Raw genomic sequence first — 23,652 nt, forward strand, 5'->3', positions numbered from 1 at the left:
GTAAGCTTAGGGACTGATGACGTTAGCAGTTAAATCCTATAAGATTTCACACACATTGGAACATTTTCACTTCTGGTGTCATGTTGCACATGCGGAAATTATTGTTATCTCCGAGATCACACCCAATCCTCTTCCCCCTAGGGACTAACCACCCTTATCACACACCTGAGGCAATGGCGTGATACAAAAATGGTAGGAAACCCCTCCCCTGCGCCCTTCACCAATAATAATCAAGCTCCACCCTTCCCCACTTTCTCTTCTGTCACTAGAGCAACTGCGTGGGCTTCGTCGTTCGAGGTCTATATGCTGTGTAGAAGGATCATCAACAGCAGTTATATTACTTTAAAATGGCTGCAGATATCACCATGATTTACGAGGTAAGACATTTTCACTTTACTGTGTGTGTGGTTGAATTCCTATAAATTCACGACATCACGTCATATACTGAAAAAAAAATGTCCAAAGAAAGAATGTTAGAACATCCACTTCTCAAGGTGAAGTGACAACCTATATTAACATAATTAATGGCCCAAAATAGGTGCCTTCAAGTTTCTCATCTTGATTAACACAATTAGCAACAAAGTACTGGGTATATTCGTCTTCTTCTCCAAAGTCACTGTTGACATTAACGCAGTTTAAGACGTAATAAACTTTAACATTAGTGTGCTGTTGAATTACCGTTCTTTAATGATGTTATGGCATGTTCTGCAAGACTGAAAAGAATATTAGTTTAGTAGGCGGATTGTGTGACAGGTGTTAACTGACTTAAAAATTGCAACCGATACTATCATAAGTAATACTTCAAAATGGCACACTTCAAGTTTTGTATCATAACACAATTAGCAGCGAAGTACTGGACATTTTCTGTAAGCTCTCACATAACTGAGTGCCATTTGTTGCAATTTTACCGATTTTCAAATTGTATGAATGCGGTGTCGCATTTGTCCTAGAGAACAGACACCATACATTCATATACACTCCTGGAAATGGAAAAAAGAACACATTGACACTGGTGTGTCAGATCCACCATACTTGCTCCGGACACTGAGAGAGGGCTGTACAAGCAATGATGACACGCACGGCACAGCGGACACACCAGGAACCGCGGTGTTGGCCGTCGAATGGCGCTAGATGCGCAGCATTTGTGCACCGCCGCCGTCAGTGTCAGCCAGTTTGCCGTGGCATACGGAGCTCCGTCGCAGTCTTTAACACTGGTAGCATGCCGCGACAGCGTGGACGTGAACCGTATGTGCAGTTGACGGACTTTGAGCGAGGGCGTATAGTGGGCATGCGGGAGGCCGGGTGGAGGTACCGCCGAATTGCTCAACACGTGGGGCGTGAGGTCTCCACAGTACATCTATGTTGTCGCCAGTGGTCGGCGGAAGGTGCACGTGCCCGTCGACCTGGGACCGGACCGCAGCGACGCACGGATGCACGCCAAGACCGTAGGATCCTACGCAGTGCCGTAGGGGACCGCACCGCCACTTCCCAGCAAATTAGGGACACTGTTGCTCCTGGGGTATCGGCGAGGACCATTCGCAACCGTCTCCATGAAGCTGGGCTACGGTCCCGCTCACGCCCCAACATCGTGCAGCCCGCCTCCAGTGGTGTCACGACAGGCGTGAATGGAGGGACGAATGGAGACGTGTCGTCTTCAGCGATGAGAGTCGCTTCTGCCTTGGTGCCAATGATGGTCGTATGCGTGTTTGGCACCGTGCAGGTGAGCGCCACAATCAGGACTGCATACGACCGAGGCACACAGGGCCAACACCCGGCATCATGGCGTGGGGAGCGATCTCCTACACTGGCCGTACACCACTGGTGATTGTCGAGGGGACACTGAATAGTGCACGGTACATCCAAACCGTCATCGAACCCATCGTTCTACCATTCCTAGACCGGCAAGGGAACTTGCTGTTCCAACAGGACAATGCACGTCCGCATGTATCCCGTGCCACCCAACGTGCTCTAGAAGGTGTAAGTCAACTACCCTGGCCAGCAAGATCTCCGGATCTGTCCCCCATTGAGCATGTTTGGGACTGGATGAAGCGTCGTCTCACGCGGTCTGCACGTCCAGCACGAACGCTGGTCCAACTGAGGCGCCAGGTGGAAATGGCATGGCAAGCCGTTCCACAGGACTACATCCAGCATCTCTACGATCGTCTCCATGGGAGAATAGCAGCCTGCATTGCTGCGAAAGGTGGATATACATTGTACTAGTGCAGACATTGTGCATGCTCTGTTGCCTGTGTCTATGTGCCTGTGGTTCTGTCAGTGTGATCATGTGATGTATCTGACCCCAGGAATGTGTGAATAAAGTTTCCCCTTCCTGGGACAATGAATTCACGGTGTTCTTATTTCAATTTCCAGGAGTGTAATTTGCTGGGCCGTGAATCCACCTCCTTCAGCGCGGATGCAGAAATACTTCCGACCTCCTGTGGGAATCTCGGAAGAACGAATATGGAGGAAATGGGCAGGGGCTGCGCATAGGTGGCGCTCGGGAGTGTGGATCGGCCGTTAGGCGAGCCGACATAGTCCGTGCCGTTGTGGTAACACTGTGTCTCGGATGGCGCTGTGCTTACCGCACCTGCCTAGTAAGCAAGGAGATCCCGGTCAGGTACACATTTTCACTTGTCGCCGCCGATTCCGCGTAATGTGCCAATGCAGCTGACAGCAGTGATCCCTTCCCTTTCCTTTTTTCTTCCCCTCTCCACCTCCAATATAAAACAAACATGCTCTTGCTGAGACTTTAAACATTAAAATAATACCACAACACGATATTTAAAAGAATAAACACTTTCTGCATTCCAAGTCTACGCCGCTCCTACACTGCTGGGAGTGACTTCATGGTGCATGTTTTAAAACTATCGTGTTGTTATATTGGCGGAAATATCATAATATAATAATGGCATGGCGCTTTTTGCAAGCATCACATAACACGGCCACCATCCAGTATTTCAAAACACATTATTACATACGAGACGCTTGGTAGTTTAAAAACTCTTCAAATGGGCTGCTCAAAACCGACTACTGCTGACACTGGCAGATGCCACACACCACTCGCCCACAAACGTAGATGCGGAGTCGTCCATCTTATCTTGCAAACTGCATAAGTCACGTGTATCTGAGATGAGTAATTTCCGATATAATAGGCCCGCATCCGACCGTAGCGAGGCTAACTGGCCATATGCTTTCGAAGCGCTCTGCAGTGGAGAAAGCAATCTGTATAAAACACTCTGATTTCTTTTTAATTACATACCTCTCTATTTCTAAGAGATATTTCCTGAAGTTAAAACAATTTTTAAACAAATAAACATTGCTGGTATGTGTGACGTCTTAATCTGTGCGTTTAAAAGGGCAGATTGTCCCATCTCCAGAAATACTGTAATATAATGACGTCATGATGTTTCCTGTAATCTCTTCAAAGTGTGATCACCACTCAGTATTCCAAATACACACATACTCGTATATAAATATGAGGCACTTGAATGTTTGGCAGTTTCCATAATGCATTATTGTTAGGCACTATAACTGGATTGGAATAACAAAGTGATTGACAGTATAGCATAGTTGTGAGGGATGTTGTCATTTTGGGCTTGTGCCGGTGCAGTGTGAGTGTAGCAGCAAGAGCTGTGTGGTTCCTTACTGGAGTACCTTCTCACACATCCTTTGATGTGGGGTATTGACTTCGCTTTACAGGATACTAATTTCCATGTGGCTTAATAAAAGCAGTCTTGCAAATGAAATGATACCATGTTCCTATTACTTGGATTTCGCAATAAAAGCGACAGGAAGCGCATTGTGAAAATGATTCATGTTTAGTTGTCATATCTGTTATGAAATGGGCGCTGAAAGGATTTGATCTTTTTTCAATTACTAGCATTGCCCAAATGTACAATTATATTTTCAATATTTCTTCCTACATTCTTCTTCAGTGGGGGAAAAAGCCAAAGCCAGGGCTGTCTGCATTGTTGCCAGATTTATTCTACATTGTGGCTCTCCCTGACTGGTCCACCAGCCCCTTTCCAAGAGGGTAGATGTGATAACTTCACATTACTGACGTCACCACCCAACTCCTTTCCCCTCTCCCACTTCCTCTTTCCTCCCCCACTTGTTAATTGGTCAGAAAAACGAGTCATTCTGTGCTGAGCTGCTGGTGACCAAGGATGTAATGAACTGCCTTGGCAACGGTCTTCATTTATTTATGTGCGATATATCCTGCTGGATAAATCCTGCTGGAGAAATCAAACTGACGGTTACCTTACAGCCTTGTTGCTTGCAATTCAAATAAAAGCGCCCGCTTAAAATTGGGGGGAAAAAGGCTCACGAGGAAAGACGTAAGGTATTTATTTATTTATTTGTTTTTGTTCAGAAGTGTGTTCAATTGACCAGATGTTGGTGTTGACAGTGAGAAGTTTCATAAGCAGGACAGAGAGGAATTTGTTAAGTGTATTTATTGCCTGTACGCATGCAGCTGAGGACTGCAAGCCGCCGGGGTGGCCGAGCGTTTCTAGGCGCTACAGTCTGGAACCACGCGACCGCTACGGTCGCAGGTTCGAATCCTGCCTCGGGCATGGATGTGTGTGATGTCCTTAGGTTAGTTAGGTTTAAGTAGTTCTAAGTTGTAGGGGACTGATGACCTTAGAAATTAAGTCCCATAGTGCTCAGAGCTATTTGAACAATTTTTTTGAGAACTGCATCCATAGCCTTGCAGACGATGAGTGGAAGGAAGTGGTAATGGATGAGCATAAGAGGAATACTTTTCAGTAAATTAAGCTGATGCAGCAGGATGGACTGAGCATGCATTTCGCAACTCATAGAGACTGCTGATGGAGGTGTTCGTGGATTAATGTGGTCAGTCAGTCCATGGCGCAGGAGACAACTTCATCCTTTCCTACTACCCCAGACTTAATGAACCAGAGGTGCATTGCTAGATGTATGGTGCATGACTTAGTACGCTTGAAATGGATCTTGTTCCCCGTTCCTTGCGTGCGCTAGTCCACGATATCACTCGAAATTGGCGGGGAACTGATATAGGGCCGCTCCTAGAAGAATGTCTCCTAACGATCTACAAGCGCATAGCTGCAGTGGAACTTGTACACATATTTATATACATGGTAAGAAGCGATAGAACTGCAAACTATCACTGAACTGTAGGAAGGTCAATGCACACTATCACAAATGATAGAAAATACATCACTGTTCTGATTACACATCGAAATTGTGGTGAAAAAGTGCATCGTAATGCAGCACATGCATTGGAAACTGAGAAAAATTATTGTAATAATACAACTACCACAAAAACCGACCTGAAAAGATCTCGTCACGAGATAGTGGCAGAAGCTGCCCATGTGTTCATTTGATGTCCAGATTAAGACTAAGCATTAGCGCTCTCCGCTATAAATCGTCATCAACATGATCATCAAGGCTGAACAGGCTAGAACCAGTCTTAACCACGCCTCCTACCACCTCTACTCACTCCCTCGCCTTCCCCCGCCCCCTCATAGGTACATGTACCAGTATTCCAGGTCTGGTTAACATGTCCTTGATGGTACTCTGTCATTGCTGGCAGTAATGTACTGTTTCTGGTCTGGAGAAATCAGCCACAGATGGACAAAAGACTTAAAGAACATGATGCTTCCTGAAAACTGCTAAACGTATTTCCCAGAAAATGGTAGAGATAAATCTTTTATTACACCTCAATTCCACATCTCGTCGTTGACAGTGTGAGGTAGTCTCTGGGCGTGGCAGGCTGTTGATGGCCAATTCGCGGTAGGGGGCAGGAGGCAAGCAGCGGGCTTCAGCCTCATTGAAGAGTTTCGTGCATCAGCGCCTTGCACTGCTGGCGTCAGATATAACAGCGGCTGGTAGTGTGAAAGCGTGCCAAGGCCGAGTCATTGGCACGTTTCTTCCTCTTGCTGTAACTGTGTTCTCTGGTTGAATACCTGCACCCAGGTGACTCAGACCTGGCTGGCATCCATCACAGTGACGAGGGAAGTCTGCCATGCATAGGACATGACCCACTGTCTCTTGCCACGAGTCTTGCGGTGGTAGGCACTACCGACAAGTCAGTGGCGCTGTGGCACTAGTCCCACAGATGGCGACTTAGTCGAGAAGGCAGCTGGCCAGACCTGTTCTCGAACCACAGCTGCAACTGGCGGTGCCTAGTCATCTCATCGCCTAGCGTGGCCCTGGAATCGAGGTGGTGCAGCAGGGCTCCAATTCAATACGCTTCATAGTTCACAACTAATTATACGGCTCTGGGTGTATATATTGCTGTGTTGTCTCATCACGTAGCTCATAAGATGGTTTGTACCATGGTCTGGTGGCAACACTTGCCATCTTCAGCCATAATTCCTTCACAATGCAGATTTTTCAAAATATATGTTTAGGCCTCTTAACAGTCTTTTTGTATAGATGCTGCTATATCATATTTGACGCAGCACGATGCTTACTGGTCACCGTTAGTTTACAACACACTTTAAAATGACTTTTTTTACAAATTCCAACTTCTCTCACAAGACCTTGAAGAGCCTGGAAGAGAAGATACAGGCCCTCAAGTATTATTTTGATTCAATTTTTCTATAAAGCTTCTTGATGACAGTCATTTATGCTTAACTAGCTGGTATGTATTTACTCCAGTTCTATTAGTCCATCTCCTCTTCCGTCTATCTTGCCTGTCTGCTCTGTCCCCCCATCTGTTCATCTCCTTCTACTCCCTCTCTCTGTACACCCCCTTCTCTCTCAATCTATGTCCTCCCCCCGTCTCTCTCTCTTCATCTCCTCTTACTTTTCTCTGTCCATCTCCTCCTCTCCTTCTCCCAGTCCATTTCCTTCTCCACTCTCCCTATCTCCTCTTCCCTTTCTCTGTCCATTTCCCATTTCACTCTCTATCTCTTTCTCATCCATATCTCTCCTCTCTCTCTCTCTCCTTCTATTCATGTCTTCCAACCCCTATTCTCTCATCATCTTACCATTCCAATCCAGTAAGATTGCTTATCCCCGCAGTAAGTAATATGTGTATCAAATTTGTTGAAATTGATCCAGAGGTTTATGAAAGATTTTTATGTGTAACTTTGTCTGCAGACGCACATGGCACTTATGTTTAACGTATTTCACACATATTTGTTCAATCTTTTACCAGCATCTCTGGTGAATTTCGCCCTGCAGTTTCACGTTTATCAATATTTATGTCATACCTTCTGAAATACGTGTCGTACAGTGATATAACTTTGCAGGTACATTCAGCGGCATATGTGCATATCGTCTTCGAAATATGTTGACAATACTATTAATAGAAATGATGCAATAAATTCACACGTCATACCCGATGTGACAATTGTACTGCTAGAACAGCGAAAAAGTAGTAAGCGATAAACGTTTTTTATTTTCATCATTTTCTGTGGGTTATCAGTGAGAAAAAGTTTCGTTAAGTTCTGAAACGACGTGTTCAGTTTGTCGCAGGCCACTAAGTGCTCTCGTTATCAAATACTGCTGGGATAAAATCTGGGTATTCGAGCATCGTGGACTACACACCACCCCTTTGAAAGGTAGGTGTTCTTGTCCCTACAACGATTCTCCCCAGACTGTAAGGGATACGTGTACGAAGTTCGGTTGAAATCGCTCCAGTGACTCAGAAGGAGGTGCGGAACATGCATACACACATACATAAATACCTGTATAACATTTTTGTAATACATATGGGTTAAAGTATCTGTATAGGAACTTGATGCACGTTGATTAAGTACACATTGATCAACTGACGCTTGATCTATTAATGTAAAACTTCTTTCACGACTAAAGTGACATAACATCTGATTTGGTTGCGATAGTATATTTCGTTTTCTTGAATTAACTACAAGAGAAATAGGTTGTAAAATATATTATTACTGTAACATTACGGTCGTTCTATGTGTGTTTGTGTTTTCGCGTAGTGTCGAGACTGTTAATGACTTACGAGTATTTACTAGGGTGACTTGGTGGATCTGATACGGGACTCAAGGAATCTAGGAAGGGAGAACACATCGTGTTATCGTGGTTCGCGCTTCACTGACAGATATAGAAGCAATTACAGGTGTCCCTAGGAGAAATGTGTTGGGATCTATGCTGTTCAGTGTTCACGTTTTATGTTAATGACGCGGCAAACGATATTAACAATAAATCACATATTTACGAATGGCCATTTATGTGTAGTTACGTACAATAAAAACACTACACCTTCATTAAGAGCACTAAGATTTCAAAGAGCTGCAAAGATTGCCAGCTTGCTTTAAATGTTCAGAAATACAATGGCAAAACGTAGAAAAGTTGTATCATAAACCTGAAGTGTCAGTGAGAGATAATTTATGTGTAGTATTGGATGGTATGAATTACAATGTACTCGTAGGAAAAGCTGTTTTAGTTTCCTTGGTAGGGTACTGAGAAAGTGGAGTTAGTCTACAAAGGAAGCTGCTTAGACAACACTCTTCTCTCCTATCCGAGAAATCTTCTCTGGTTTGCGAAATCCACATCAAATACGTTTGACAGGAGGTCCTGAATGTATACAGTTTTGTTTGACCCATGCGAGTCGTTACGAGAATGGTTAAAAGCAGTAAAACTGGCAGATTTTTGAAGAGAGACGTCTACATTCCCGCGTCAGCCCACTTACACCATCTTGAGGAATCAATACATGTATTATAGCATCCCATGCATCGCTCCCGTAGGGATGCGAAGACAAAATTAGACTACATAAAATGCACACAGTGACCAGCACTCTTCTTGCCTTCCATTCACTAACGGAAAAGGAAGAAACAGTGTTACAGTGGGAAGGAATTTTTGCCATACATTTCACAGCGCTTCCCAGAGTTTGGGTGCAAATGCAGCTGTAGAATTAGACTTAGTAATGCAAACTACGAACATCCAGAGTAGGTTGTGTAGCAAGCAAGTAAGGTTACAGACATTCATAATGCGGAAATGATAGGCTGAAATCTTAAAGCTGACAGAAATTCAAGGCACTGAGAGGCATTAATTTTTTTACGTCGCACAAAATGAGGCGGATTGTTGAGACTAGAAGGAAGGCGAGGTTAACGTCATTAGATAAACTAGCAAATGGTCGGTATGTGGGTATATTAAGAACACATCCCAGTGAAACTTCCTGGCAGATTAAAACTGTGTGCCGGACCGAGACTCGAATTCGGGACCTTTGCCATTCGCGGGCAAGTGCTCTACGAACTGAGCTCCCCAAGCACGACTCACGCCCCGTCCTCACAGCTTTACTTCTGCCAGTACCTCGTCGTCTCCGCTTCAGAGTGAAAATCTCATTCTGGAAACATCTCCCAGGCTGTGGCTAAGCCATGTCTCCGCAATATCCTTTCTTTCAGGAGTGCTAGTTCTGCAAGGTTTGCAGGAGAGATTCTGCAAAGTTTGGAAGGTAGGAGACGAGGTACTGGCAGAAGTAAAGCTGTGACGACGGGGTGTGAGTCGTGCTTTGGTAGCTCAGTTGGTAGAGCACTTGCCCGCGAAAAGCAAAGGTCCCGAGTTCGGGTCTCGGTCCGGCGCAAAGTTTTAACCTACCAGGAAGTTACGCATCAGCGCACACTCCGCTGCAGAGTGAAAATCTCATTCTGGTAACACATTCCAATGTTTGCTACATGTGGCAGTCAAAATAAATGGACATTGAAGTAAATGTTCTGATCGTCCATGCATACGGTACCTTTGGTAGAAAGGAGGTTAAATGAACACAGAGAAATGGCTCTGAGCACTATGCGACTAAATTTCTGAGGTCATCAGTCGCCTTGAACTTAGAACTAATTAAACATAACTAACCTAAGAACATCACACACATCCATGCCCGAGGCAGGATTCGAACCTGCGACCTTAGCGGTCGCTCGGCTCCAGACTGTAGCGCCTAGAACCGCACGGCCACTCTGGCCGGCCTGAACACAGAGATTCAAAATGTCAAAGGACGAGGTATCTTCCATCATATAGTCATTATGACACATGCAAGATACCATTCGTTTCCATTATTTTCACTACGTCAGGCCGTTTCAAATTTCTGAGAAGCGAAGTTTCGTACAAACAGCACCATTCATACCGAAGAATTAATAAGTTATATACACTGCAGATGTTTGCGTGTCTTTATGTAACAGTGATGGGAAGTGGAAACGTTCCAGATACTCACCCCGCACACTCCATGCCGAGGCTGCGGATTTCCTGCACAAATGTGTTCTGGCAAGATAATGTTGAATCTGTAGTCCTTCTGACATTCTTCGTTGTTGATAACGATAACGTAGAGTTTCTGCAGCCATGGAGCCAGCGTTTCGTTCCCGTAGTCACTCTGAAATGAATTCCATCGACGTATTGTACACGGAAGATTGATACTGAAGTAGATTTCATTGCTTCATTCACTTAGCCGTACAGCATTTTGAGCCGACTCAAAAGCGTACTTTTATTTGGTAAGCGTATTGCGAGTGGATTATCGTAAGAAGCAGCCAGCCCGTGTGACCTGTACTTACCGAGAGGTACCCCCAGCCAGCGGCTACACCGGCAGCTCTGTCCTCTGTCTCCTGGCCCTGCGTGGGAAGTCCCACTGTGGAGACGGTCACACCGTCCAGGGGCAGCGGCGGTGACACCTGCACGAGGGAAATAGTCACAAGCGCCTCTGACGGTAACTTGTGGACAACTCTTGTCCCCTATACCTTCACTTGCTATTAATGCATTGTAGTTCTAGATACCGCTCCTGCTTCCACTGCTATTTGGCTCAATATTGTTACCTTCTTTTTGCACTGATATCATTGTAGCTTTTTCTATCTGTTTGTTTTATTATTGCGATTTCGGCTTTAGAACTGTTTTCAAGTGCAATGGCGAAAAAAGTCAGTAGATAGCAAACATGTCTAATTTTTACCGTTGTACTCGAAAACGTCTTTACGGCCAAAATCACAAAAGTGAAATCAACAAAAAATAATAAATCACACTGTCAAATGGTGGCAATGATTTCATTCAAAATAAATGTTATGACTGTGGTCTCCAACAAAGGAAAAATCGTCAACTTTTAGCTAAGGGCCGGTCTGGATACGACACTAACAACGGTACAAAGGCGACGACGAGCATTTTTTAAAAATATTTTCGTTTTCCACCCCAAGGAGTAGAGCGAGCTGTTCGAGATCCAGCCCATTGTGAACCGCGGCGCTATTCAGTCAAGTGTCAGATGTGCTGATGTTGGGACAAATGGGAAATACTAGTTGGGAATAAATGAGAGGGTTGTACCAGTTCTGGCATTCGCGTTACAACCAAGTCCAACCTACCGAAAGCCATGCTCGAGGCGGGAGAAAACTCATTAAATAATTTATAGTACATTGTCTTTCGTTAAGTATGTTGTCCCAGCCAAAAAGCAAGAAAGACCTTATGTGTAACGTGTGTATTTGTGCTTGTTTGAGTGAGTGAAAGCGAGCGCACATACGTAACAGAACGGAGTGAGGTACTGCGTGACGACCAATAATACCGTACGGAAAACATATCACTATGACCCGAAGAACAATTGCGAGAAAAAAAAGAAACGCTAGCAACATGACAGCAAGCCTCAGAAGCATACCACACGTCCCCTCGCTTAAAATATAAATTATACAATGTGCGCCTCTAGAAAAGGACACCTCAGCAATTGCTGATTTCCACTTCGGGTAACTGAAGCTCCGTACTTCTATTTCTTCTGTGTCTCTTATAACAGTTTTTTCCCATTCTTTTCCCCTCCAGCGACAATGGGGCCGGGCATGAGAACTTTTGCGTTACCCACAGATTGTAATTTACACTACCTAATATCCCTCCACCAATATATGAGCCTTGTGTACACCCTTGTAAAACTTTGTAAAAAGCAGCGTGTGTATTTTTTTTTTTTGGATTTCTTAACGTTTACGATCATGATGTCCCCTACCAAAAACCTACATCGTGATTTCACATTCATGCAAGTGAAGTAGAAACGATTATAACGATGCCTGCCATTTTATCGAGGACTTGCATGGAGAACATGGTTCACTTATAACAACAAAACTACAGCGCACACTGTTCGACATCAGCCAGAGTGAACATCACGCCGGAACGCCGGAAATGCATATCCTCCTATTTACATCTATTGTACTATAAAGTTTTTTGCTTATTTTGTTACCTGAAGATATGAAATTTCTGTGTCTCTATATATTGTAATTGTTTTACTATTTGTATATATATATATATATATATATATATATATATATATGCATTTATGTCGATGTATAATTGGTTTGTTTTGTAAATATTATTTGTATTTTTACGCTGGGTCTGGCCTAGGGAAAACTATGCTATCGAACGATTACATCGATAGGTCGTGTGGAGAACCAATGTGTTTAGGATCTTTGGTAGTGTTAACTCTGCCGCGTGCAGCGCGGGCAGAGCAGAGTCCGGCTGGAGTAGGGGGGTGGAGCAGGTGTGTTGTGTGGCGCTCCCGCGAGTTGCCACGCTTTCGGGGTTTGGCAGCATGTAATTGCGCTCGACTTGCTATGATAGTTTCTGACACGGTGTCGCGGACGGGAAGCATTAGCTGGCGCACATCAAGAGCCCGTTCCGCCTGGTGACCGTGTCGAGAAGAAGGCGCGCCAACATCCAGCTTCTGCAACAGCGACGGCCGACAATGAGTGACTGTCGCCACCTCCTCGGTCGACGACTTCAAACCTTCACTCAACCAACAAGGAAGACTAAAAGCACGTAAGGTTTTAGAACTGTATGGCAGACCTCACCTTTTCAAACTGTTGCATCACAAAAATACAGCAACTTAGCATGAACCTTTGTTGCTCATTGTCACAATTGCATTACCAAGCAGAGTCCCTTCCTTTTCTGGATGGTACATACTAAAATTTACTATTGTTAATTGTTCAGAATCATTTAATTCAAGTTCAAAGTTAAACCTCTTATTTCTAAATTGCATAGACTCAAGTAGCTTTTGAAATGATTTTTGAGGTAGCCCAAGATTAACCTTATTTTATTGAATTTCGTAGTGCTTCAGAAATAAAGTTCACTATTAATTTCAGTCACTAAATTAACTTTCAATTTTCCGGTTTTATTAATTCTTTTGCTAAATTAAGTCAGAGTGTAAATTTATTACTTCCGACAAACATTCAGTTTTCACACAACACGTGTCAACCTTCAGTTGCCATGCTTTTAGTGCTAATTAAATGTGCATTAATCTTTCATTTTCAGTTATTATACTAGTTGTCCATAGGACTTGCGACCGTAATAATCTCAAATATCTAATTAACGCCAATTAATTGTTAGCATAACGACCGCACATTTACTTTCTTTATTAATTTTACCCTTTTCTCAAAATTAATTTCCAGCAATTTCATTTGCATGTTTCCTTTCGTTTAGATGTAACGCTTTCCTCCCTCTTTACCGACAAATTAACTTCGGTGACGATTGCTTTCCCAAATTTCCATTAGGTACACGTGGTTTAATTTTTCATTGTCATTAAGGTCGATAAGTGAGGGGGGAGGTTCCAACATCCTAAATTGCTTCAACAGAATTTATAAGAGTAACCTAAAACGCAGTGCGCACTATGACTGATAAAAACTTCAGTCCTTCCAATTAGAAATTGAAACATAAAAACAGATATTAACAACTTATTCTGTAATCTACTACGGCAGTGTTTTGCTTGCGAATTTACAAGATGCGTAGGCATTCCTCATACTTAGATATTCCGAATGAAACTCACCCTGATCAGTGCTATATCTGCAAAAAAGACCGGCATGCCAGTGTAGTTCTCGTGTATGATGACCTGTTCCACCTGGTGGACGGAGCCTCCACTGGTCTGGGAGTTGGTGCCGGCCAGTATGGTCTGCTGAGACCACCCACTGTAAAAACAAGTACATGACAGGAAGGTTTTGTTCATTTACCGGAAAATGCAGCCTTTTCACCATATATGAGACCCTGTAATATTTTCCCATTTCCCTATTTAAAATGAACTGTGACTGAGTTAAGTTACTAGCCCACGGAAAGTGTTCTGAAGTTTTAATTGCACATGACCCAGGCTTCGTGAATGTCACTTGAGAGATATCAAATATATGGACAAAGGACCCTAGAAGAGCGTGCCATGTGCGGAAGCTTCCCAAAAGTCATTTTCTATTTACCTGACTTTCTGACCCTCTAGTGGAGTCGGTGTGGTATAGATTCCCTTTGCCAGAGAGTAACTTGCCGTGTGACGTGGTCCACTATGCGGCGTGTGCCAGTTAGCGAAGATTGAGCTAAATAGGAGTGGAAGCTGGAACGGTTCCTAGAACTGCAGTGTATGAATAGCAAATGAAGTTGTCCACAAGTTGTGTCAGGTGCGCTTGTGACTATTTCCCTCGTGCAGGTGTCGCCGCCGCAGCTGCTCAGAAGTTGATCATATTGAAGAAGTGGATGAAGCAAAAGGACACGAGTGATGCATATTCATTAGATAAGGGATGAGCGAAAAGCAGATAAAGGCAAACTACGTAATCATCATGTTGATGAAGAGGTACCTTAATTAGTTGATGTAGCGCTCATCCTTGGATTTGGGACGCTTCACAGTTGGACAACTGTGTGTACTAAAACTGGGTAGGAGAGTTCTTTGTTACCTTGTTCTGTTCTTTTTTTGTTTCTGTTTATTTGGCATTTTTTCAAGTATTTGATTTATTTGGAATTCATATTTGTTTTCAAAATAAGGCCTGTTGAGAAATCGGGTAGGGCACTATTTCTTAGGTAATTTGAATAATCATAGCGGTTGAAGGGATAGCAGAGCAGAGGGTCAGATAATATGAGCTGGACAGAAACATATTGGTCAATCCTGAAAGACTGACCCAACAAAGCACAGTGGTATAGTTTATTACTAGCCCTTGGGATACACATTATCAGAAGTGCTGTGTTTAAAGATTTGTACCAACCCATCTGATAGCAAAGATGAGAAGAAATACAATGAAGTGAAGGTAAAATTGTGCATACGATAGTACAATATGAGTTAGAGAGAATAGAATTATTCTGTTTGATGAATTGTGTAAAGAGATATGCATGGTAAATTGTTCATAAGGGAAAGACCAGACTGTGTTAGTGATACAATGTATTACTTTTAACGTGGTGCATGTCTTAAAAAGGACTAATCTGCCTCAATTGCTAGTGATACGACTATATATTTTGTAAATACAAATCTACCATGAATGCTAGGGTACAAGAAAATTATTTTTCCTTTATCATTTGAAAGAAAATGTACTGGGAAGCCATGAGTGCCGGTGCGACATTGAAAGTTGTAAAATAATTACATTCAGGTCTAATTAAGGTGAAGATGGTAACCTGGAAGGTGTGCTACATGTTAATACAGAGACTGAATCAATATTCTGAAGTACCCGAGTACAACGGATTATGTTAATCTTCATTCCTACAATATTGTCAAAACCATAGAGAGTCTTTCAAAGTGTTCACAGTAAGGGAAAGGTACAAGAAAGCTGATCTCATGCAAGAAATTGAAGAGAAAGAAGGAAGGGGATATTTCGCATTGGAGTATTGTTACATGGATAGGCAAGTGGTTGCATTAGAACACTATTGCAGAGCCAGATTTTGTGTGCGTTAACTTAGTCTGGAGTTGAGTAAGGGCCAAGTCAGTTGGAGTAGTCACGAGTGCAGTTGTCAACTGAAGAGGGAGGAGTCGTCAGAGGCCAGATGTGGTGGGCAGAATCCCCACTGTCCATCGTCAGGTATTACCCTCAAACAGAAAACTGACCACTGGAGAGCCCATCTCTACAGCCATCTCTAATACACCAACCATCATCAACAACTGTACCAAAAAGTTTGTGAAACTGCTCTGAGTGCGGAAAGATCTAAGAGTATTGGTGGAAATTAAGGGAGAGAAACAAAGTACATAGTAATGTGAAACAGTATTTGTGTTTGTAATTTGTATATTTTGTCTATGTCTGTTTGTTTTGATTTTGATTTTTTTTGTATTGTAGAATATTGGTATGTTAATGGGGTTGTTTATGAACAGAAATAGTACGTTACTTGGTATAACTAAAAAGATCCTGTGTAATTTAGATTAAGAGCAAATAAAAAAGGTAACAAGATTAAGGGTTTAAAGAAATTCTTTGACAGTAAGGAGTTGTAGTCGTTTTAAAAGATTGCAGTTTGTCCAGAAATTGTTCCTGATTTTCAAAAATAAGCTTCAAAAGATATGGAGGTACGGTTAAAATTTACGGTGACATGCTGTTTTTTTGTCATTTCCGAACATAATATTATGTAATCTCTGGAGATGAAGAAAAGCGTAACCTGTTGTAGAAGAGACCATGAAAGAGGCGGCTGGAATTTTTAAATTTCAACCCACTTCGGAATCCGACGTTTGTTTTGGGTGCTATGCGACCTTTGTTTCGGGTGTTATGTGATTTTTCAATCAATCTGACCCTTAGAATTCAGGGAGGCGAGCAGTAGTCATGTCTGATTGATGTCAACGCAAGGTGATGACGCGCAGCCACGGGAGTCGCGCGATCGTTCCAAGCAAGAGGAAGTCTGGTGCCAGAGAGGAGAGTGAGAGGCGTCTAGAATGTTCTACAAGTTTACGTATGAATACTTCCATAGAAAGTACAAAGTAAGATGTAACAACAGCTGTATGGACTTGTCCATATCCCTACATGGTGGCAGTAAAGGAATAGCCCTTCTTGTACGAGTTAAAGCGATTTCGAAATTGCCAAAAGCAGGGTGCGGGTGACAACACCAACCAACGCTATTGGTTGGTGTTGTCACCCATGAAAGTACATTAAAGTAACAAATCTAATGACACAGGCTCAGGAAAGCTTAAGATAGGGGTAATGTCCCATTGTTCTGGGCAGACTGCAATGGGTTTTGGCTGAGATCAGACCATGGAGCTGGTGGCCGTTGAACCTCCGCGGCGTAATAAATTTTATTGTTAGTTCTTCTTATGTTTACGAAGCATATCCATGTACACTCGCTTGAGAAGTGATTTCAGATGATCGCCAAAACTTATGTTTTGAACTCTGACAGAAACTATGGACAGGCGTGGTTAGATCAGATGAACAAAGCTTACGTCGTTCCATTGCCTTGTGTCTAACACCGATACTAGTAAGTAGGGTTGCGCTGATTATCTTACTGTGTATATGCTCAGAGTTGTAATGGATAACCGTTGATGATCTTCTTGTTGCGACTGACTGTGGAATTTTAATACGAGTGGAGAACTGCAGCGAGGTGCAAGCAGTATTAGAAGCATCCTGACGTATCACGTATATATCCGTTATAGTGCCTCATTTTCTGCGACATCCCCATGGGGTTGCTAGTACATCAGAGTTGCATTGCTGAGACGATTGCTTCGAACTAGTAGCTTCCGTCAAAGCTTCTAGAATTCTGGAGTGATGCTCATTTATCTTTGATTTGAAACTGACACTCCTGTACAGCAAATTAGTTAAAGGATGCAGAGTTTCAAGAGTTTAGTCTTTTTTTCCAGACGCATTTGATACTTACTTTCTGATCATTAAGCTCTATGCAGGCCTACCTTTACATTTAGAGTCTGTGCGTGTACCACCATTTGATGCGAAACGCCAGACCTTGTACAGAGCAGGTAAGCTAGGTGAGTTTTAAACATGCGGTGGTGCTATTGACGCGGATCGAATGGCACCAATGTGCAAGTGGTTTCATAGTAACGTACGTAAGCATTGCTTGCTCCTGTAGCTCAGCCGGCCATGGCTGTAGACACATCTTGTTCGTAGAGACTTTGCACGTTTTGTGCTTTTTGCGTAACTCGTAGAAATTGATGCAGAATTATTATCTGACTACGGTGCACGCCGAGAATTGATTTAATTTTACAGAATAGTGAGGTCAATCGGTCCACATATATCACAAGTGTTCTCACAAAGCTGCTGGCCATTAATACTATAAATCCAGAATGTTACTAAATAACGAACTCTTCGTGAATGTGCGTAAAAAGTATAGTACACGTAGGAAGAACAGATAGTCAAATTTGTGGGTGATTAGGAACATGCAGAAAGCAATATTTAGTACATGATCTGTCATAATCAGTTGTGTGCAGAGATGAAATGATGGTAGCAAGACACTGCTTCACCTGTCTGAGCATGTCGGGGTTCATTAATCGTAAGGGCTAGAGAGTGCTGGCATTCTAATCAGCCGACAACCTATCACATATGTTTCCAGTAGGTGAGGCATCAGCGAAAGGCTATGACCAAGGCAACAGCTGAAGCCTCTCTGTGAGATTGTTAGTACAGCACGGGCAACGTGCGATTTTACATAATCTTGTTGAAAGACAACGCTACGGGGACCTCAAAGATACGGCACTGCCTTCGGCCTCAGAATATCAGAAATGCTGGGTTGCTTTAATTAAAGTACTGCTACTCATGGAGACCTAGTGTGGACAGTAATTATGCTAGGGGAGCGAAACTTATAAGTTAATACGTAAATGTGAAGCTGATTTACGCTGGAATAAAAGTAGTTCCAATTTTGACCACAAGATGGAGATCTGGCTCTTTGTATGCAAGAGAGACGGACAGAAATATTTCAATAAGTAATGTATTAGTAACGGCGCGTGGGTAGATAAGTTCAAACAAGTGAGAAAGGCATAACGTAGATTTTATTAACCGCCGCTTACACAAATTGTTCACTATGAGTACCGGAGACGTCGACGAAATGCTGCATCTGTAAAACGACCGTTTCAACAGTCGTTCGCGGCAGTGTCAGTGGAACAGGAGCAACGTGTTTCTACACTAAAGCGCCAAAGAAACTGGTATAGGCATGCATATTCAAATAAAAAGATATTTAAACAGGCAGAATACGGCGCTACTGTCGCATCACCTATTTAAGACAACAAGCGTCTGGCGCAATTGTTAGATTGGTTACTGCTGCTACAATACAGACTATCTAGATTGAAGTGAGCTATAGTCGGTGAACGAGCGATGGGAAGCATCATCTCCGAGGTAGCGATGAAGTGGGGCTTTTCCGGTACGACCATTTCACGAGTGTATCGTCAATATCACGAATCAGATAAAACATCAAATCTCCGACATCGCTGCGGCCGGATAAGATCCTGCAAGAAAGGGGCCAACGACGACTGAAGAGAACCCTTCAGCGTGACAGAAAACCAACCTTTCCGCAAATTGCTGCAGATTTCAATGCTGAGCCATCAACAAGTATTAGCGTGCTAACCATTCAACGAAACATCATCGATATGGGCTTTCGGAGCGGATGGCCCACTCATGTACCATTGATGATTTGATGACTACACTGCACCAAGCTTTCTTTACCCCTTGCCTGGACCCCTCAACACCGACATTGAACTGTTGATGGCTGGAAATATGTTGCCTTGACGGACGAGCCTTGTTTCAAATTGTATCTAGCGGATGGATATACACGGGTACGGAGACAAACGCATGAATCAGTGGCGCTGCATGTTAGCAGGGGACTGTTGAAACTGGTGGAGTCTCTGTAATGGCTAGGGGCCTGTGCAGTTGGAGTGATACGGGACCGCTAATACGTCTAGATACAACTGTGACAAGTGACACGTGCGTAAGCATTCTGTGTGATCACCTGCATCCATTCATGTCCATTGTGCATTCCGACGGACTTGGACAATTGCAGCAGGACAATGCGACAACACAAGCGTCCAGAATAGCTACAGAGTGGCTCCAGCAGCACTCTTCTGAGTTTAAACACTTCTGCTGGCTACCGAATTCCCCAGACATGAAAATTATTCAGCATATGTGAGTTGTCTTGCAACGTGCTGTTCAGGATTCATGGCGTCAGTTCCCTCCAGCACTGCTACAGACGTTAGTCGAGTGCATGACCCGTCGTGTTGCGGTGCTGCTGCGTGCTCGCGGTGGCCCTACACGGTATCAGGCAGGTATACCAGTTTCTTTGGCTCTTCAGCGTATGTGTTGACCTACAGATCAGGTGGAGACCGAACATGTCCCTGGTAAACCTGTTCTTTTAGATATCCCCAGAACCAAGACTCACGTGGTTTTAGATCAGATAATCTAGAAGCCCATGCATGTGGAAAACCTCTGGAGATAACAAGTTCGTTGAAGATTGCGTTAAGCAGATGTGTCACTGGGCAAGCGGCGTGAGACGTTGCGCCATCTTGCATGAAAACCGTTGTCTCCACTCAGCTGCCCTCTTCCAAAGTAGGAATGACATGCTGTACGAGGACGTCTCGAACACATGCAAACGTCGCGGTACAACTGGCAGGCCATTTCAGTGTATTCTCTACAAATAAGAACCGACCAAGAATAAAAGTTCTTGTGAATCAATACCACACAGTCTCAAAAGGCGACTGTAGTGGACATTCGTGCACAAGAAGCACTTTAACACTACCCCAAGTTAGGTATTTCTGTGTATTGACTGCACCCTGTAATGAAAAATGTGCCTCATCACTCCATAGAGTATTGCCCGACCAAGTGCCATTAACTTCGATGTGTACCAGAAATAGAAGAACGAACACAGAACATCGCAACACATCATGAGGTTTCAGTTGCGCACCCTCTGGGTATTGTACGGGTACCGGTGTACAGTAGACCACAAAACTTTCCATACTGTTGACCGTGGGACAGCCAATTCTGGTGGCGCTACACGAGCATTAGCAGTATCCAGAGCACGTGCTGCATGTTCAGTTACAGCAACAGCAACCTAGTCAATAACTTCCATCGAAATATGACGTCTTTCTCTTTCAGGTGCCACACCACCATCACCTGCGTTTTTGAATTTCACCATCATCTTCTTTAAAACATTTAATGATATTGGACCTCTCCTGAGATCTTTCAGTCAGCCAGAGTTTCTCAATGCTGCACTGTAATTGCTGCTGTTCGCATAAAACAGCTGCAGAAACTCAGCACGGTCGGTCTTCTCATGTGGCCATGCCATTCACTCACATTATGGCTTGTCAAATGACAGCGTTGATGCCACACCGTCATAAAAACACTGTACAGTGCCAGATTTGTCTAATTTTTTCACAGTGTAAATGGGTTCCATTTTATGCACAAGCGTATCCTCCAAGTTTCGCTGCCAAACGATAATTGCAGCCCACACTGGGTCTCTGTAAGCAGCTGTACTTTAATCGTAACTAAGCAGTATAACGGCTGCTTCCTATAATGCAGCCTATGCAAACCCGAGGTAATTGTGTTTTGTGCTCAGTGGTATGCCAAAACACCATGCTTGTTGCTGGGTCTGTATGATGATGACGAATGCAGTTCTCGCAGCTTCTATGTACATAAGTCCATCATGACGTTGATACAGAACCAGGATGTAGTGTCATATCTATGTCAAATACTGTCGTTGGACGCACCATTGTCGGCGCAACTTTCTCGACGGAAGCTGGGTTGGGTTGGGTTGTTTGGGGGAGGAGACCAGACAGCGAGGTCATCGGTCTCATCAGAGAAGGGAAGGATGGGGAAGGATGTCGGCCGTGCCCTTTCAAAGGAACCATCCCGGCGTTTGCCTGGAGCGATTTAGGGAAATCACGGAAAACGACGGAAGCTGCAACAACGGTTGAGCTACTGACAGTCCCTGATGTTTCAGATGTGGCCGCTCTGTACCTGTCAATACTCGCCTTGCTGCAACCAAGTTCATTTCCTGACTCACGGTAGGTGACGTAGCTGTCGGACCCTGCCTAGCAAAGCGAATATCATGTCACATGGGGCCAATGATATTTCGCATGACGTTGAATCCACCAGGTGCGCAATTCTGTGGCACTTGTGTGGTACCGCTACGGAACGATAAAACAGAGCTTCCACAGCGGCGACAGCCACTGTCTCTCCTTACACAAGGAATTGCATAGTCATCTTTCAAACAACAGTGATATGCGCTATCTGAATACGAAATCAACTGCTTATTCTTTCCTTCACAGAAGAATACTGAAGATTAGATGGGTAGATCTCATAACTAATGAGGAGGTATTGAAGAGAATTCGGGAGAAGAGGAGTTTGTGGCACAATTGACTAGAAGAAGGGATCGGTTGGTAGGACATGTTCTGAGGCATCAAGGGATCACCAATTTAGTAATGGAGGGCAGCGTGGAGGGTAAAAATCGTAAAGGGAGACCAAGAGATGAATACACTAAGCAGATTCAGAAGGATGTAGGCTGCAGTAGGTAATGGGAGATGAAGAGGCTTGCACAGGCTAGAGTAGCATGGAGAGCTGCATCAAACCATTCTCAAGACTGAAGACCACAACAACAACAACAACAACACCATTCTTTCCTTGTAGACTAAATGTAAATGGCATTAAGACTACTTACTTTGTCCGAATTCGTTGAGATTCTATTAGTTTTCAAATTCAGGGATGTAGTTCACTTCACATCAGTTTAATGTTTCTTACAATATTATTCGTGATAATGTAATTTTAAAGGTCATCAGCATATATTGGACACTGGAAGTACATGTCTGCACGTTTGGAAACGCGCCTGTAAGAAACCTAGGAAATTTTCTACTACTGAGCCAGCTCACTGCTGCTCTCCACCTGTTTGTTGCGCACGTTTGGGAGCGGCCCTTTAGCCCTACCTGGCTATGACGCAGTGTGCGGCGGTGAGCAGCCAGCGCTCATTGAGGACGTTGGCGCCGCAGTAGTGGCTGCCGTTCACGTGCAGCGACGCCAGCGCCGGGAACTCGTGGTCCTCCGCCGGCTCGCCGCTCACGATGCGGCCGCCGTGTCCAGACACTGCAACAACAGGCCGGAGTGTCCGTGCGGGCTGGGAGGCGTTTCTGTGACTAAGTCACCCTGTTTCCTTCTTTTGGATTCTTTCTGATTTCCATTCTGGTGCTGGACGCCAGTATTTCTTCGCTATGAGCATGACTCAGATATGGGGCGTGGTGTGTCGAGTCATAAATCTTCTATGACGCAGATTTCATATTTTTATTGACCTAAAAAAGACTCCACTCTGAATATTTGGTGATTTGTATAACTTGATACCAGTACTGTTTGTCATAATACCAACCAATGAACATGATATCTATTAATCAGGAGAGTAGAATGCCTCTAATAAGTGAATATAGTTGTCTTTCCAAGTACTAGATACGCTATAGTACTAATGGTGGCTTGGGTCTTCATATGTTCTTCAGGAACACGTTTTTTATGTTAGCTGCCATATCTCTTTTATATTACAACCTATTATCTTGTAGTAATAAAGTCATGGAATACTAAATCACTGGTTGGTAAAAGGTTTTGGGAGATTATAACACTAATGTTAAAGAGTCTTTATATGTTCTTCAGGAACACGTTTTTTATTTTAGCTGCCATATCACTTTTATATTACAACCTATTATCTTGTAGTAATAAAGTCATGGAATACTAAATCACTGGTTGGTAAAACGTTTTGGGAGATTATAACAGTAATGTTAAAGACTCTAACAGCTGCGAGATACCACAAAATCATAAATCTGGTGCGGAAAGACCTTTCAGAAAGGAAACGCTCATTACAGGAAGAGTGGCTTCAACATCAGACTCATTCGTATACACAAATGATTGCTTAGCCTCATTATGGATTCAGTCACTGTCATTGTTCTGTTCGGTTACTTAGACACAAAATAGTAACAGTTCACAATTTCATTATTGCAACTATTTAGTCTTCAGGTGTACAGCCGTGGACAAAACGAGCGAGACCCCTCGCCTTTTCGTTATGCTGATCCGCACAGCTTTAAAGTCT

At 43.6% G+C, this 23,652-nt stretch overlaps 1 protein-coding gene across 1 annotated transcript in view; it reads right to left on the bottom strand.

The window, feature by feature from the left end:
• The window catches only part of LOC126162290 (trypsin-1-like), a 33,801-nt gene that overhangs the window by 9,056 nt on the left and 1,093 nt on the right, over nucleotides 1-23,652 (bottom strand). The window contains exons 2-5 of the mRNA XM_049918712.1: nucleotides 22,511-22,667; nucleotides 13,715-13,853; nucleotides 10,494-10,610; nucleotides 10,160-10,315 (exon numbers count right to left, since the gene is read on the bottom strand). Coding sequence (XP_049774669.1) covers nucleotides 10,160-10,315; nucleotides 10,494-10,610; nucleotides 13,715-13,853; nucleotides 22,511-22,667 — 569 coding nt within the window. The remainder of the gene's footprint in view (nucleotides 1-10,159; nucleotides 10,316-10,493; nucleotides 10,611-13,714; nucleotides 13,854-22,510; nucleotides 22,668-23,652) is intronic.

The sequence above is a fragment of the Schistocerca cancellata genome, chromosome 1, assembly GCF_023864275.1.
Source record: "Schistocerca cancellata isolate TAMUIC-IGC-003103 chromosome 1, iqSchCanc2.1, whole genome shotgun sequence".
Classification (NCBI taxonomy): Eukaryota; Metazoa; Arthropoda; class Insecta; order Orthoptera; family Acrididae; genus Schistocerca; species Schistocerca cancellata.